The following is an 18,769-nucleotide window of genomic DNA, read 5'->3' as shown; positions in this document are numbered from 1 at the left end:
CTGGGATGTATTCTTTCATAATGAACTCAACGTTTATTCAGTTATCATAGTTATTAAAATGGTCTTCTCAATCACCTGCTATGTACACATCAGTGAGCTGGACAGTGAATATGGATGACAGAAGAATTTATTCCTTTAAGTTGTAGTATTGGAGAAGAGTATCCTATGAATATCCCATGGACTGCCAAAAGAACAAACAGATATGTCTTGGAGAAGGTGCAGCCAGAATGCTCCTTGGAGACCCAGCTTTGTCTCCCATTCTTTGGGCAAGTTATTAGGCAAGGCTATTCCGTGGAAGGGGACCTCATGCTTGGAAAGATGGAGATTCAGTAAAGTAGAGAAAAACCTCCAGAAAAATGGATTGATATAGTGACTGCAACAATGGTCTCAAGTATGTCATATAGAGATGATGATGATGATAGTGGCACAGTATTGAGCAGGGTTCAGCTCTGCTGTTTTAGGGTCACTATGAGTCACATTTGACTTGAGAGCACTTAAAAACAAATGATCCAATGTCAGATGTGAATGTTTTTGTTTAATTACTGAAAATGTGATAAAATAGAAGTTCTATAACTCTGCCTTTTGATAATGTGTAAGATACTGATTGAGTGCAAATTCTTTAGAAATAGTTTTAAGAGCATGGTCTCGCTGCTGGCATGTGTCTCAAGGTCTTCCTGCCTGCTTCCTCCTTGATCATTCAGGTACTTTGGGGAACACACTGTTATTTAGCCTGACAACATGGGAGCCCTTAACTCAGGCAACAGGGAGATCCTGGGCATCATGTCAGAGGTGAGAAGCAACTTCCAGAAGGGAACAATAGGCTTCTTCCTTGGTTATCCAGGTACTTTGGGGGGGGGGGAACCGCTGCATTGCCGAAGTCTTGCAGGTCTCCAGACCAAAAGGGAGCACAGATATATAAGTTACTTCTCAAAACATTTCTGTGAACCAATGTGAACAGTTGAGAGCTGTGGGAGCAGTGAGCATCAGTGAGGTGCAATGAGCTGAGGCAGGGAGCAGCAAGCCGTTGCAGGGATCAGTGAGCCACAGCCAGACCCAATAGCCAAGAGCAAGCAGGACAGTGGGTATTTGAGGGAGGTACTTAGGGAGGATCACAGCTCATTGCTAGACCAATTGTGCGACCCCATCACCTTAAGGAGGAGGGACTGAGATAGCTAGAGCTTGACTGGGGTGGCAGACCCAGTTTTTGAAGGAAAAATCAAGGCTTCCTGGTTTTCCATTCAGCTCCCCCCACCTCGCACCTCTCCACATGTGCTGCTACATGCACATTTACCCTCCCTGCTCACCTGTGCATCTGCGTGTGAACCCAAGTCATGTGCATCTGCTTGTGTACCTGCCAACCTTCTTCTGGAGCAATAATGTCAGATCAAGAACCAGCTACCACCTCAGACATGAAAAACTCTACCACATCAATGTCTTGAAAGAAGCAGGCTACTTCAGTCCCCACACAAGCCCAAAGCAAGATATCATCCTCCAAAAGTGACACAGTATCAATAGATTTCCTGAAGCCAGAAAGTCTGGTGGAACTTTCTGACACAAAATTTAAAAGAACAATGATTGAATATTTTTCCGATGGGTGAAAAACAAACTTGAAGAATTACAGAACACTGCAAGCAAAAGTCAGGAAGAGTTTAAAAATAAACAATCCAAAAGTAATGCAGATAAAACAAAAAAGGTATTAGAGTCTCTGGAAAAATAAGAAAACACGATCCAAAATATGAGGTCCAAGATCTCAGATGCTGTCAACATGATGGAGGGACACAAGAACAGATTTAAAGAACTGGAACACAGAACCAGTGAAACAGAAGATGGAATTGTCACCACGGATTTGCTAGAGCAAAAAGCAGAATCAAAAGAGAAGGAAAAACAGAAGAAACCTAAGAATAATGTGGGACACCATCAAGAGAAATAACATGTGCATCATCGGAATCCCAGAATAGGAAGAAGCAAGTAAAGGCACTAAAAAAGTTGTGAGAGAATTACTAGAAGAAAACTTCCCAGGCATAATGAAGAATGAGAGAATATATATTCAAGAAGCTGAGCAAATAAAATATGGACCCCAAAAGAAAAACACCAAGGCAAACACCATAGTCAAATTTGTCAGAACCAATGATAAAGACAGAATTCTGAAAGCAGTGAGGAAGAAACAGAAATTAACTTATAAGGAAGAGCAGATAAGACTAAGTGCCGATTTCTCAGCAGAAACCATGTGAGCAAGAAGACAGTGGAAAGACATGTATCAAACACTCAAAGACTACAACTGTCAATCAAGAATACTGTACCCAGCAAAATTGTCCATCAAATATGAAGGGTAGATCAAGATATCCCCAGAAAAACGGAACCTAAGGAAGTTTGTTAAAACAAGACCAACATTGTGGCAAACACTGAGAGACATTCTTCTTACAAAAGTGCCACTGAAAGCAGGATGGACCAAAGTAACTGACAACAACGTCAAAAAGAACAAAATGATAGCAATGAAACCTTGCCTCTCAATAATAACACTGAATGTGAATGGTTTAAATGTACCACAAAGAGAAAAAGAGTAGCAGATTGGATAAAAAAGCAAAATCCATCAATATGTTGTCTACAAGAGACACATCTGAAAAGTGAAGATAAAGAAAGACTAATAAAAGGGTAGGGGGAATATACCAAGCAAATGGCAAGCAAAAAAAAAATAGGAGTAGTAATATTAATCTCTGATAAAATAAATTTCAATGCAAAAATCATCACAAAGGACAAAGAAGGTCACTACATAGTGCTTAAAGGGTTAATAGAGCAAGAAGATATAACAGTAAAAAATAACTATGCACCAAATGAAAGACCTGCTAAATACATAAAACAAACATTAAAAAAACTGAAAAAGGAAATAGGCAACAATCCTATAGTACTTGGAGACTTCAGTACACCTTTCAAGTAAAGACTGAACTACCAGTAAGAAACTTAAAAAAGATACTGAAGAATTAAACCACACAAAACCCCAGCTCAGTCTCATAGATATGTATAGGGTAATACCCCCCCCCCAAAAAAAAACACAGAACACCTTCTTCTCCAGTGTGCATGGAACGTTCTCTAGAATAGATCACATTTTAGGTCACAAGGCACACATCAAATTAAAAATCATAAAAACAATACAAAACATCTTCTCAGGCTGCAATGCTACAAAACTAGAAATTAATAACAAGATGATAAAGGAGGGGAAAAAAACAAACCCATACATTTGGAAGCTGAACAACACCTCGCTTGAACATGAGTGGGTACTAGAAGAAATAAAAAATGAAATTAAAAAGTTTCTTGAAACAAATGACAATGAAAATATCAAAACCTCTGGAAAACATCTAAAGCTGTAATTAGAGATTAATTTATAGCAATAAGCAAACACATCAAAAGGCAGGAAAAACTGACCATTGACTCACTAACCCAGTATCTCCAGCAAATTGAAAAAGAACAGCAAGAAAACCCAGCACCTGAAATTATAAAAATTAGAGCAGAAATAAATGAAAACAGAAAAACAGTTGAAACCATCAACAAATCTAGAAGTCTGTACTTTGAAAAGGTCAATAAAATTGACAAGCCACCAGCAAAACTAAGAAAAGAAAGACACAAATAATCCAAATAAGAGATGAAACAGGCAACATCACAACAGAACCAATTAAAATAAAAAGGCTAACTTTGGAATATTATGAAAAACTATACTCAGCAGCCAGAACCCAGCACAGCCAGAAAGATAGAATTTGAACCACACACAGGACAGCTGAGTCCCAGCCAAAAGACACCAGCCAAGCCACAGTAGAACACACCCACCAGGAGCAAGTAGGGAGCAACCACCCACCACCTTGTGACTCTGTAGAGCAACCAACTGCTCCCAGCCTCCACGAGACCCCAGAGGAGCAACTGCCTGCCAGCCATCACATAACCCCAGAGAAGCAAGCGCAGGCTGCCGCGTGACCCCAAGGAGCAACCACTTCAGGTCATCGCGTGACCACATCCCACAGCCTGACGCTGCATAAATCCCTGGTGGTGCCCAAGCCCCACCCCCTGCCTCCCAATGGTAGTGTCCCAGCCCCGTGCTCCCACACCCCACTTTACCACAGCCCAGTGCTTCCTCCCCCCAACCCCTGCCACTGCGGCTCCACAACCATATGCCTCTGCCAGAGTCTGCGACACCAGTAGTGCCCAGCAGCCACTAGAGGGTCCTTCACGCCACACAGAGACCAACCAACATGATGAGCCATGGACAGTAGGATTTCAAATCAGAACTTTTGTTGCAGCAGTTCCTTTTAAAATTACAGGACCACAAAGCCACACCGCGGATCCAGCCATTACTCAGAGCCACCAGCCGAGTTGCTGTCAGACTATTCTGGCAGGAAAAAGGCTAGTAGGATCCTGACTGGGTTTTCTGGGGCACTGCTGATTACCTGGGAGAGCACCCAAGGGCATGCCCACAGGTGGGGAATTTGGCTGAGCTCTCTTGGGCCATACTGACTGCCCAGGAATGAGTCAGCCAGTGGTAATCTGTCTGAACATTTGTGGACTCTGCAGACCAGCCAGAGGCTAGTGGGTCACTGGGAATTTGACTCTGACTTTTCGGGTACTGTTGGACCCAGGACCCTGCTTGGACAGGGGCTGCTGTGTGAGGGCACCTGTGTAAGTGCCACGGGGCAGGGGCCACTGAGTGAAAACCACTGGGTGGGAAACGGACACCGGGGATTTGAGTAGGGACCCCAATCGTGAGCACACCCAGACAGCTGAGGTCTGAGTGAGGTCCCCCAAGTGTTTGACCTGCCCTTGCGATTACCTCAACGCTGTGCCTGCCTCACCCCATTTGGCTCCACACCGGTGCCTACACATCCAGTCAATCAACTTGTCTTTAATCAGGAGCACCTTGACCTGTCTTACCAATAAGAGTTTGCTCTCACAGGCTCTGAACTGACATTTCCCTGAAGTCAGAAGTTCAGAGAAACACACAAGTGGGGTAGCTGCGCAACTGATCTCTATAGCATTGTCTTCAGATCAAGAACATATCAATGTCTTGAAGAAAGCAAGCTATCCCACACAATACATAAGAGCAAAGCAAGATGTTCCCCCCCCCACCCCCCCGAAGAGTGACACATTATCAGTGGATTTCCTGAAGCCAGAAAGTCTGGTGGAATTTTCTGAAATGGAATTTAAAAGAAGAGTGATTAAATATATTCAATGGATGAAAGATAAACTTGACGAATTAGAGGATACTACAAGCAAAAACCAGGAGGATCTTAGAAAAAAAAGCAGAACAATGCAGAGAAAATGAACGATGCATTAGTGACACTGGAAAAACAAGAAACCACTATCCAAAATATAAGGTCCAAAGTTTCAGAGGCTGTCAACATGATGGAGGGATACATGAGCAGAGCTGAAAAGATGGAAAACAGAACCAGTGAAACTGAAGACAGAATTGTCACCACTGATCTGCTAGAGCAAAAGGCTGACTCAAAAAAAGAAGGAAAAAGAAGAAAACCTAAGAATAATGTGGGACACCATCAAGAGAAATAGCATGCTCATCATTGGAATCCCACAAAAGGAGGAAGCAAGTAAAGGCACCAGAGAAGTTGTGGAAGAATTACTAGAGGTAAACAACCCAGGCATAATGAAGAATGTTTGTTGTTGTTGTTATGTGCCGTCGAGTCATTTGCGACTCATAGTGACCCTATGCACAACAGCCCTAAACCCTGCTCTATCCTGCGCCAACTGCACTGCCTCTGACACACCCATCCCGATTACCCCAGTCACCGAATCAATCCATCTCATAGAGGGTCTTTCCCTCCTGCGCTGTCCCTCCACCCTCCCAAGCATGATGTCCCTCTCCAAGGACCCGTCCCTCCTGGCAACATGTGCAAAGTATGTCAGACGAAGCCCCAGAATCCTTGCCTCCAAGGAGTAGCTTGGTTTAATCCTCTCCAAGATGAATCTGTTTGTTTTCCTGGCAGTCCATGGTACATTCAGTACTCTTCTCCAACACCACAGCTCAAAGGCATCAACTCTCCTTCTGTCCTCCCTAGTCATTGTCCAACTCTCTGATGCATAACAAATGATTGCAAAGACCATGGCCTGTATCAGGCGCACCTTAGTCTCCAGAGAGACACTCTTGCTCCTGAGTACTTTAGAGAGGTCCCTAACAGCAGACATTCCCATCGTGATACACTTTTTGATTTCCTGACTGCTGGTGCCAAGAGTGTTGACTGTGGAGCCGAGCAAACTGAAGCTGTGAACACTCTCAGTCTCTTCACCATCCATCCTGATGCTGCCAATTGGTCCAGTGGTGAGAATCTTTGTCTTCTTGACATTGAGCCTCAGTCCATACTGAAGGCTGCAGTCCTTGACCCTCTGCAGCAAGTGCATGAGGTCCTCCTCAGTTTCAGCAAGTAGGGTTGTGTCATCTGCCTAACACAGATTGTTAATAGACCTTCCACCAATCCTGATGCCACAGTTCTCCTCATAGATACCAGCCCCTCAGATAATCTGCTCTGCATACATGTTGAAAAGGTATAGAGACAAGATGCATCCCTGGCATACCCCCTTCCCAATTTTGAACCATGCCATGTTACCCTGCTCTGTTCTGACTACTGCCTCTTGGTCCATGAGAGAATATATATTCAGGAAGCTCAGGGAACACCATATACACTAGCCCCCAAAAGAAAAACATCAAGGCATATCATAGTTAAATTTGCTAGAACCAAAGATAAGGAGAGAATCCTGAAAGTAGCAAGGGAGAAACAAAGAGTAACCTATAAGGGAGAGCAGATAAGATTAAGTGCCGATTTCTCAGCAGAAACCATGAAAGCAAGAAGAGAGTGGAAAGACATATGTTAAACACTCAAAGAATGCACTGTCATCAAGAATACTGTACCCAGAAAAGTTATCCATCAAACATGAAGGAGAGATCAAGATATTCCCAGAAAAGCAGAACCTAAGAGAGTTTGTAATAACAAGACCAGTACTTCAGGAAAGACTTAGAGATGTCCTTTTTACAGACATACCATAGAAAGCTGCATGGTCCAAAGTAACTAGCAGCAACACCAAAAAGAACTCAATACAATGATAGCAATAAAACCTAGCCTCTCAGTAGTCACACTGAATGTGAATGGTTTAAACGCACCGCTGAAGAGAAAAAGAGGAGCAGATTGGGTTAAAAAAAACCCCAAAATCCATAAATATGTTGTCTATAAAGAGACACACCTGATAAATGAAGATAAAGAAAGACTAAAAGTAAAAGGGTGGGGAAAAGTATACAAAGCAAATGGCCACCAGAAAAAAAGCAGAAGTAGCAATATTAATCTCTGATGAAATTAATGTCAATGTAAAAACCATCACAAAGGACAAGGAAGGTCACTACATAATGCTGAAAGGGTCAATAGAACAAGAGGACATAACAATAATAAATAACTATGCACCAAATGAAAGACCTGCAAAATACATAAAAAAAACATTAACAAAACTGAAAAAGGAAGTAGACAACACTACTATTTTACTTGGAGACTTCATTACACCCCTTTCAAGAAAACATAGAATTATCAGAAAAAAATTCAACAGATACTGAAGAATTTAACCACACAATAGACCAACTTGACCTTATAGACATTTATAGGCTAATGCACCCCAAAAAGCACAATATACCAACTTCTCCAATGTGCATGGAACGCTCTCCAGAATAGATCACATTCTAGGTCACAAGGCAAGCATCAATACATTAAAAAACATAGAAATAATACAGAGCATCTTTTCAGACCATAATGCTACAAAATTGGAAATTAATAATAAGAAGATAAAGGAGAAAAAAACATACATTTGGAAACTGAACAACACCTTGCTTGAACATGAGTGGGTACTAGAAGAAATAAAACATAAAATTAAAAAGTTTCTTGGAACAAATGACAATGAAAACACCACTTACCAAAACCTCTGGGAAACAGCTAAAGCAGTAATCAGAGGTCAATTTATAGCAATAAACAAACATATCTAAAGGCAAAAAAAACCAGACCATTAACTCTCTAACCCAACATCTCCAGCAAATTGAAAAAGAACAGCAAGAAAACCTGACACCCTCTGAAAAACCTGAAATTATAAAAACTTAGAGCAGAAATAAATGAAATAGAAAACTGAAAAAACTATTGAAACTGTCAACAAAACTAGGAGCTAGTTCTTTGAAAAGGTCAATAAAAATTGAAAAACCACTAGCAAAACTCACAAAAGAAAAGGAGAAGACACAAATAATCCGAATAAAAGATGAATCAGGCAACATCACAACAGAGCCAACCAAAAAAAAATCTAACAGAATATTATGAAAAACTATACTAAAAAATAAAAGAAAACCTAGAAGAAATGGACAAACAGAAATGCACAACCTATCTAAGCTGACACAAACCGAAATTGAACATCTGAACAGACCCATTACAAAAAAGAAGTTGAAAAGGTAATATAATACCTTCCAACCAGAAAAAGCCCTGTACTGAATGGTTTTATAAGTCAATTTTATCAAACTTCAGAGAAGAACTGTCACCAATTCTACATAAATTATTTCAGAAAATGGAAAAGATGGAATTCTCCCAGACTCATTCTGTGAAGCAAACATATCCTTGATACCAAAGCCAGGAAAGGACACCACCAAAATAGAAAACTATAGGCCAGTATCTCTCATGAACACAGACGCAAAGATCCTGAATAAAATAGTGGCCAATAGAATCCAACGATGCATCAAAGAATTAATTCACCATGGCCAAATGGAATTGATAACAGGTATGCAAGGGTGGTTCAACATGTTGTTGTTGTTGTTATGTGCCGTCGAGTCATTTGTGACTCATAGCGACCATATGTACAACAGGCCTAAACCGTGTTCTATCCTGTGCCAATCTCATTGCCTCTGACACACCCATCCCAAGTGCCCCAGTCACTGAATCAATCCACCTCATAGAGGGTTAATGTAATTCATCACGTTAACAAAGCAAAGAACAAGAACCACATTATTGTATCAATTGATGCAGAAAAGGCCTTTGACAAAATCTAACACCCTTTCCTGATTAAAACACTCAACAAAATAGGATTAGAGGGGAATTTCTAAATAGTAAAAAGTATTTATGCAAACCTGAGAGTCAACATTGTTCTCAATGGAGAGAGGTTAAAGGTGTTCCCTTTAAGAACCATTCCCTTTAAGAACAGGCACTAGGCAAGGATGCCCACTATCACCTCTCTCATTCAATATTGTATTGGAAGTCTTAGCGATAGCAATAAGACAAGAGAAGGAAATAAAGAGTTACCCAAATTGGCGAAGAGGCGGTAAAATGATCTCTCTATGCAGATGATATGCTACTATACTTAGAAAACCCTAAAGACTCAGCAAGAAAACTATTGGACACAGTGGACCAGTTCAGCAAACTAGCAGGATACAAGATCAACATAGAAAAATCAGTTGGATTTTTCTACAGTGACAAAGAGAATACAGAGCCGGAACTAAGAAAAATGATACTATTCACAATAGCTAACCACAAGATTAAATACTTGGGAGTAAATCTAACCAGAAGAACAAAGGATCTATTCAAAGAAAATTACAAAACATTACTAAAAGAAACAAAAATAGACCTGGAGAAGTGGAAGAATATCCCTTGCTCATGGACAGGAAGACTCAATATTGTGAAAATGGCAATACTACCAAAAGCAATTTGCATGTTTAATGCAATCTACAAATACCAATCTCATTCTTCAATGAGATGGAAACAGCAATCTCCAGTTTCATTTGGAATGGAAAGAAGCCCCGAAGAAGTAAAGCACTCCTTAAAAATAGAAGAAAGGAGGTATCTCATTCCCTGATTTCAAATCCTACTACACTGCCATGGTGGTTAAGACAGCATGGTACAGGTACAATGACAGACACATGAATCAATGGAATAGAATTGAGAACCCGGATATCAGCCCATCTATCTATGGGCAACTGATTTTTGACAAGGAGATGAAATCAGTTAAGTGGGGAAATGACAGCCTTTTTAACAAATGGTTTTGGCAAAATTGGAAAAATATCTGCAAAAGACTCAAGCAAGATCACTCCATATACAAAAACCAACTCAAGGTGGATCATGGGCCTAGGACTAAAACCAAAGGACTATAAACTTCATTACAGAAAAGCTAGGAACAACACTGGAAGTCCTAATCCACAACATAAACAGTCTTCCAAGTATCCTGAAAAACCTACAAGCAGAAGAAGATACATTAGATGAATGGGACCGTCTAAGAATCAAATCCCTATGCACATCCTAAAACTTCTCGAACAGGGTAAAAAGGGAAGCCACAGACTGGGAAAAAGTATTTGGTAGTGACATATCAGATAAGGGAATTATATCTAGAATTTATAAAATACTTGAGCACCACAACAAGATAAAGGTAAATAATTTAATAGAAAAATGTGCACAGGATATGAACAGACACTTCACCAAAGTATACTTTCACATGGCCAGCAACCACATGACGAAATGTTCAAAATCCCTAGCTCTAAGATGCAAATTAAAACAACTATGATATATCATCTCTCTCAAGTCAGAATTGCAAAATTTAACAGAACAGCAAGCAACAAATGCTGGTGAGGTTGTGGAGAAACTGGAACCCTTATTCACTGTTGGTGGGAGTGTAAAATGGTGCAACCACTGTGGAAGGCAGTATGGCGCTTTCTCAAAAAGTTGCAAATAGAGATACCATTTGACCCAGATATTCCACTACTGGGAATATACCCTAAAGAGACCATAATTGACATCCAAGCAGATATATAGACACCCATGTTTATTGCAGCTCTGTTCACAATAGCAAGGAGTTGTAAACAACCCAAGTGCCCATCAACAAATGAATGGATATAGCAGCTGTGGTATATTCACACAGTGGAACACTATGCTGCATTGAAAAATAAGGAACTCATGCAATATTATTCAAAATGGGTGACCCCAGGGAATATTATGCTGAGTGTAGTAGCTCAGTCACAATAGGACAAATACTGCATGGTGCCACTGTTGTAAAACAGTACTGATCTTGGGGTTGGGAGGAGTCTGAGAAGAATGGGTTCAGTAATGTATACTGCATTGAAACAGATGAGGGAGAAAACTGTTTAAGAGGGAAAATTATTAGGGGTTTTTGTCATGACAGGAGTCCAGAACAAAGGCTATATAGTGGAGTGGACCTGAGGGGAGGGATTGTAAAACAATGAAAGAATTTGTCTTTTCCTTTTCCAAGAGGGTAGTGTACTAGGTGGGAGGGTTGAGAGGGAAGAAAAGTGCAACAAGGAATGGATGGAAATCCAAATTCTCTGTAAATGTTCACTGAAATTAATAATAAATTTAATAAAAGGAAAACAAAAAAAACTATACTCAAACAAATATGAAAACCTAGAGGAAATGGACAAATACTTAGAAATTCACAACCTACCGAAACTGACACAAACCAAAACTGAACACCTGAATAGACCCATTACAAAAGAATAAATTGAAAAGGTAATAAAACAACATCCAGACATAAAAAGCCCTGGACTAGGTGGTTTTACAAGTGAATTTTATAATTCAGAGAAGGACTGTCACCAATTCTACATAAACTAGTTCAGAAAATAGAAAAAGGTGGAATTATCCCATACTCATTCTATGAAGCAAACATTTTTTTGATACCAAAGTCAGGTAAAGACACCACCAAATTAGAAAACTATAGGCCAGTATCTCTTATGAACATAAATGCAAAAATCCTGGCCAATAGCATCCAATCATACATCAAAAAAATAATTACCATTACCAAGTAGGACTCGTAACAAGTATACCAGGATAGTTTAACATAAGAAAAACAATCGATGTAATTCATCACATAAACAAAGCAAAGAACAAAAAACACACAATTCTATTAATTGACACAGAAAAGGCCTTTGACAAAATCCAAGACCCTTTCCTGATTAAAACACTCAATAAAACAGAAATACAATGGAATTTCCTCAATATAGTAAAAAGCATATATGCAAACCCAATAGCCAACATTGTTCTCAATGGAGAAAGATTAAAAGCATTCCCTTTGAGAACAGGAACTAGGCAAGGATGCCCACTATCACCTCTGCTATTCAGTATTGTATTAGAAGTCTTAGTGATAGTAATAAGACAAGAGAAGGAAATAAGAGTTATCCAGATTGGCAAAGAGGAGGTAAAATTATCTCTCTATTCAGATGATATGATAGTATACTCAGAAAACCCCAAAGACTCAGCAAGTAAACTACTGGACATAGTTGACCAATTTAGCAAAGTGGCAGGATACAAGATCAACATACAAAATTCAGTTGGATTTCTCTACAGTGACAAAAGAAAATATAGAACTGGAGCTAAGAAAAACCAATACCCTTCACAATAGCTAATCACAAGATTAAATACTTTGGAATAAATCTCATCATAAGCACAAAGGATCTATTCACAGAAAATTCCAAAATATTACTACAAGAAACAAAAAGAGACCAGGAAATGTGGTAGAATATCCCTTGCTCTTGGATAGGAAGACTCAATATTGTGAAAATGACAATACTGCCAAAGGCAACTTCCACATTCAGTGCAACCCCAATACAAATACCAATCCCATTCTTAAACAAGGTGGAAAAGGCAATCTCCAATTTCATTTGGAATTGAAAGAGGCCCCAAATAAGGAAAGGATTCCATAAAAAGAGAAAGAAGGTAGGAGGCATCTCACTCTGTGATTTCAAATCCTGCTACACTGCCATGATGGTCAAAACAACATGATACTGGTACAATAACAGACACATAGATCAATGGAATAGAATTTAGAATCCAGGAATCAGCCCATCTACCTATGGTCAACTGATTTTTGACAAGGAGATGAAATCAGTAAAGTGGGGAAATGACAGTCTTTTTAAACAAATGGTGTTGGCAAAATTGGAAATCTGCAGAAAACCGAAGTGAGATTCTCATCTCACTCCATACACAAAAACCAATTCAAGGTGGATCATGGGCATAGGACTAAAACCAAGGACTATAAACTTCATTAAAGAAAAGCTTGGAAGAACGCTAGAAGTCCTAATGCACGACATACACAATCTTCCAAGCATCTTGAAAAAATCTACAACCAGGAGATGATAAAATAGATGAATGGGATCTTCTAAAAATCAAATCCCTCTTCACATTCGAAAACTTCTCCAACAGGGTAAAAAGGGAAGCCACAGACTGGGAAAGAGTATTTGATAATGACATGTCTGATAAGGGACTTTTATCTAGAATTTATAAAATACTCGAGCACCACCACAAGATAAAAGTAAATAATCCAATTGAAAGATGTGCACAGAATATGAACAGATGCTTCACCATAGAAGACATTCAAATGGCAAACAAATACACGAAGAAAGGTTCCAAATTCCTAGCTTTAAGAGATACGCAGATCAAAACAGCTATGAGGTATCATCTTACCCCAGTAAGAATAGCAAAACTTAACAGAACAGCAAAGAGCAAATGCTGGTGAGGTTGCAGAGAAACTGGAACCCTTATTCACTGTTGGGAGTGTAAAATGGTGCAACCACTATGGAAGGCAGTATGACACTTTCTCAAAAAGTTGCAAATAGAAATACCATTTCACCCAGCAATTCCACTACTGGGAATATATCCTAAAGAATCCACACCTGCCGTCCAAGAAGATATATGCACATCTATGTTTATTTCGGATTTGTTCACAATAGCAAAGATTTGGAAACAACCTAAGTTGTTTTGGAAACAACCTCAACCTATCAACAAATGAATAGATAGAGAAGCTGTGGTATATTCACACAATGGAATACTATGCTGCATTAAAAAACAAGGAACTCATGAAATATTATACAAAATGGGTGACCCTGAAGGACAGTATGCTGAGTGAAATATCTCTGTCATAAAAAGACAAATACTGCATAATGCCACTGTTATGAAAGAGGACTGATATGGGGGTTAGGGGAGAATGACAAAGAGGGAATTAATAACGTATACTGCATTGAAACACATGAGTGAGATAACAGTTTAAAAGGGATATATGACTAGGTATTATTGTTACGATAGTTCAAAGTGAAGGAAGCATAGTGGAGTGGACTTGGGGGGAGGGATTGCATAACAATGAAAGAATTTTTCTTTTACTTTCAAAAAGAAGAGTGAATTGGGGGGAGGGGTGCACAGTGAGAGAAGTGCAACGATGAATGAGTGGAAATTTTTAAAAAAGGTGAATTTTATGGTAGATAAATGACATTTTAATTATAGCATTCTATGTAAAAAAAGTTTTATAAATGTTAGAAAAAAATTCAAAAAGAAAGCTCATTTTCCTTGAATGCAAAGACTTCTACAAATCAGTATGAGGAAGAGAAATAATTTAAGAAAACTATCTCCTAAGCATTAAGTAATCATTTTCTATTTATGTGTTTATTTGTTGATTGTGTGTTTGCTATGTCCTGATTTTTTTTTTGGTTTGTTTTATTTTGATCTCTTAGAGCTGTCCAAACAGGTCTACACTGCTAATTGGTAGTCTGGAAGCATGGTAGCACTCACCACCCGTTGGCAGGGCGGTGGTGGACAGGGTGAATGCATGTCACTGTTTACCGGGCATGTGGGGTGGCCAGGAACTGACTAGACAGGTAGTGCTGCCACCTGTGCTTGCCCAGTGAGGTGCGATCACAAGAGGGCACACTGGGTGGTGGGGAGTGGGAGCATGATGTGGCTGGAAGTCAGAGAAATGCTAGTGCTCCCTGCTGTTTACTGGGTGTTTTGGACGGTAGGTATGATGGGTGATCAGAGATGTGGAGGTGCTTCCGGATCCTTGTCAAGGGTGTTCAGTGGAGGGCAGGGACGTGGTGGATGACTGGGAATATGGGATGCTCTGTACTGTTCTGATGGGTTGTCAGCACACTGAGTGGTGGGTTGTGGTGGGTAACTGGCAGCTCCAGAACACTTACTACAACTTGCCAGGTGGGCAGAATAGAGGAGGCAGAGGTTGCAGAGGTGGAGGAAGTGGGAGGAGGGGAAGCATACTCTTCTAGATTTCCTGTTGGCTGTAGGCAGCTGTGGGAACAGGTAGCAACCAAGGGTGTGTGTGTGTGTGTGTGTGTGTGTCTGTGTGTCTATCCGAGTCCAGTCAGATGCAGGGCCTTCAATTGACACTGGGGATCTGTTACTCCGCGCACACCGTCCACTCTGATAGTAAGGGATTGTCTTGCCTTTGGATTCTGGCTCTCCTCTTAGATCTAGCTTCCATCTTGTTCGCCTTGCTCTGTCAATGTTTTCACAGTTTCCATGTGTCCTATGGGAAATTCTGTGAAGTTGCCCTCCTTCTCTTCCTCATTGGGGATTGATTGTTGCGGGCTTTGTCTCAAGATGGGCACACTGTGCTGGGCTAGCTGCAAGGTATCTTCAGGTTCTATGTCTCCTCATTTGCATGTTTTGTTCAATTTCTTCCTTCTCTCAGAGTTTGATATAATTCTTTATCCTCCCACTTGCTTCTCAAGATTCCAGGATTGTCATTTGTATGTGTTGCATTTGCTGTTTTTGTTGTAGAGTGACAGCACAGTGTATCTGACTAAGTCGCTATCTCCTCCTTGTTCTTGATTTTAACAGAATTTACCTTAGGGCTTCACGAATCAGTGCTAGATTTTACTTTATTATCTACTGTAAGAAACATGTGCATGTAATCATATTGTCAGGGGGCATGATTTCTAAGGAAGTCCAAGGGTGTCTTCAAGTAAAAACAAGAAAATTCTAACTCAGGTGTGAGACTTTCATAGAATGAGGCCACAAGAAGGCACAGAATGAGTGCAAACAAAAGGAACGGGTTAATTAGACAATTATAACAGACTGTGAATGTGTTAGGAAAGGACTGACGCTATTCCTATCTTACACAAGAGTTCTTATTCTAGTGTAACATATTCTTTCCAGAAGGGATTTGGGTAGCACAGCTGTGCATGTTCTTGTTATGTGCCATCGAGTCACCTGCAACTTATAGTGACCCTATGTACAAACAGCTCTGAAGTCTGCCCCATTCTGGACCAGTCTCACTGACTCTGACACATCTACCCCAACTGCCCCAATTACTATACCTATCCATCTCTTCTAGGGCCTTCCTCTCCTGCGCTGCCCTCTACCCTTCAGAGAATGATGTCCCTCTCCTGGCTGTGTGCCCAAGGAATGTAAGACAGAGCTTCAAAATCCTAGCCTTCAAGGAGAAACTTGGTTTCACTCTTTCTAGGACAGATCTATTTGTTTTCTTGGCAGTCCATGGTATGTTCAAGACTCTTCTCCAGCACCACAACCCACAGGCATCAATTCTTCTTCTGTCATCTTTAGTCATTGTCCAGCTTTCTGACACATAGCAAGTTAATTGTAAAGACTATGGTCTGGATCAAACTCACCTGTTTCTAGACTGACATTGTTGCTTCTCAGTACTCTGGACTATGTACTCAGTACTATGTCCCTGACCATAGATTTTCCCAGTGCAATTTGTATTTTGATTTTCTGACTGATGCCAAAAGTGTTGATTGTGATGCCGAACAAGCTGAAATTAAGAACCCGCTTCTCTTCTCCATCCATCATGGTGCTGATCTTTGTCTTCTTGATGTTGAGCTTCAATCTATATTGAAGACTACAGTCCTTGACTTTCTGCTTCTGATTCTTCAGCTACTTTTTTTTTTTTTGGTTTGTGGTGGTTTTTTTTCTGTGGTTTTTTTTTTTTTTTTTTTTTTTTGTGGATGAGTCTGATTTTCTTGTATTTTATTTCCACTATCACATCATTACCCAGAACAGTTCCTGGTTGGGTTACTTGTCAGCATTTCCCTGGCTATCAATATCAAGAGATATCTGTTCTTTACCACTAATATCTTTCTAGTAAGCTTACTTTTAAAAATTGTGAAATATATTTTACCGTTTGTTAAATTTCTTTGCAGTGTTTATTGAAAGCTTATAATATCACTTTTTGCTTTTTTAATTTATTGATATCATGTTATACTTAAGAACTATTGACAATTATATTTTACTTCTTTGTTTAGGCCTTTGAAAATACTCTATTACATTTTTTAAAATAATATCTGTTAATATACATAGGCAGCAGTATTTTTTACTTTATTATTGAATTATATGCTTCTAAAATGATGATTTTATAAATTTTACAAAAGGAATTAGTAGGAATTTTCCTTATAAAAAGAAAAGGTAGTTTTTATAATTTCTTGTGTATATGATTCTTTCATGTGATTTGGGTAAAATATCTAAGTAAATTTTGGTGAATAGGATGGTGGACTTTTTCCTAGAAAACAAGCTATTTCAAACGGGGTAAAACAAATAAAAAATTAAGGTGACTACATATGACAAATAAAGATTTCATACAACTAATGAAAAGAATTACTACTTACTTCCATTCCCAGAAGTTTAAGAGCTTTAGGCTGCATAATGAAAACAGAAAAGAAATCATTTTACACACACACACACACACACACACACACACACACACACAATGCGAACAGCAACAATATAAGTGGAACATTAGTGATATTAAGTTTCAACCCCCCCTCAACCTCAAACTCACTGAGTCAGAATTAACTCATTATTTCGTTGAGTTTCCAAAGCTGTAAGGAGAGATTACCCTTCATTTCTCCTTCTAGCCGCTTGTACATTTGAACCACCAACGAGTGGCAGCCTTTGGATTAGCTCCCTGTATTTAGGTTAACATTAGGCATAATGATAAGCTATACTTGGCATCATTGGCAATTCATGACAATATACAAGGATATAAAATGTTTTAATCTGAAAACTTTTTATTAGCAGTAGTCAACTGGGGAGAGTTGCACAAAAGGAACCCATATTTCAGACAAAATTAAGCTAGATCTGAAGCAGCAATCCAGACTCAAGAGTTTTGACTCTGAGAGGAAAGGACAAGGCTGCTTCAAGAAGTTTATATAGTTTGTAATAGGTTTTCAATACTTGCAAGAATTTTAAACAGTCACACTAGGGAGAAGAACATGGCAGGCACATCAATTCAATTTTGAAGAGGTCCATGGGGTGGAGATAGGAGTAGTCCACCATGGTGGGTAGGGACGGGTAACAGAGAAGTGCAGTTCCTCAATGAGTTTGACTATGATACTTCAGGAATTGAGGAACACTAGGAGTTTTTGAGGAAGGCTAGTGCCGCTAGATCTCTTCCTGTGGAAGATTACGGAAGCTAGTGAAAACAGATTGGAGAGAACAGATACAGCAGCAAGGGAACTTGGGAGAAAGGTGACAGCAGGTAAAGAAAAAGGGCGGATGTAATTAATAGACTTTGCTGTCTGATTTGGTAAGTGAATGGAGAGTGACTGAATGTTTAAGCCTGGATGTTGCAAGATCCAAGAGTCATGGTAGGAAGAGAGGAAGATGTGCGTGAGGCGGACTGGAGAGATTTCTGTCACGATAGTGAGGTTTCACAGCTGAGCTAATGGAGCAGGTGGAAAGACACGTGTGCTGGGGGGCAAGGATTAATTTGGCTTTTTGAACAGACTAAGTTATTAAAAAAGATAGTAAGAAGCCCAATGTGATTCCTGAAACCACACAACAACACAGAGTAACTTAGTTCTACCCTCTTTGGCCCAAATAAGTTGTTGTAAAGGGTCCGAAAACTTTTGCGAGTGTAGTTGCAGCGGTAGGCTCCTCCCATGAGGTACTCAAGCACCAGCCCTATGTCGATGAGGCTGATGTGGTAATCAGGCGGAAGGTTTCCCTGTTAAGAAAGAGGTTTG

General features: G+C 39.8%; 1 protein-coding gene across 1 annotated transcript in view; it reads right to left on the bottom strand.

Annotated features, from left to right (window-relative positions):
- TRPM1 (transient receptor potential cation channel, subfamily M, member 1) overlaps positions 1-18,769 on the bottom strand; it is a 172,483-nt gene that overhangs the window by 115,454 nt on the left and 38,260 nt on the right. The window contains exons 14-15 of the mRNA XM_006902938.1: positions 18,610-18,750; positions 17,411-17,440 (exon numbers count right to left, since the gene is read on the bottom strand). Of these exons, the coding sequence (XP_006903000.1) occupies positions 17,411-17,440; positions 18,610-18,750 (171 nt within the window). The remainder of the gene's footprint in view (positions 1-17,410; positions 17,441-18,609; positions 18,751-18,769) is intronic.

This window comes from Elephantulus edwardii, unplaced genomic scaffold (assembly GCF_000299155.1).
Source record: "Elephantulus edwardii isolate Elephantulus edwardi_28Jun2011 unplaced genomic scaffold, EleEdw1.0 scaffold00473, whole genome shotgun sequence".
NCBI classification, from domain to species: domain Eukaryota; kingdom Metazoa; phylum Chordata; class Mammalia; order Macroscelidea; family Macroscelididae; genus Elephantulus; species Elephantulus edwardii.
This window is presented reverse-complemented; position numbering and strand designations above follow the sequence as displayed.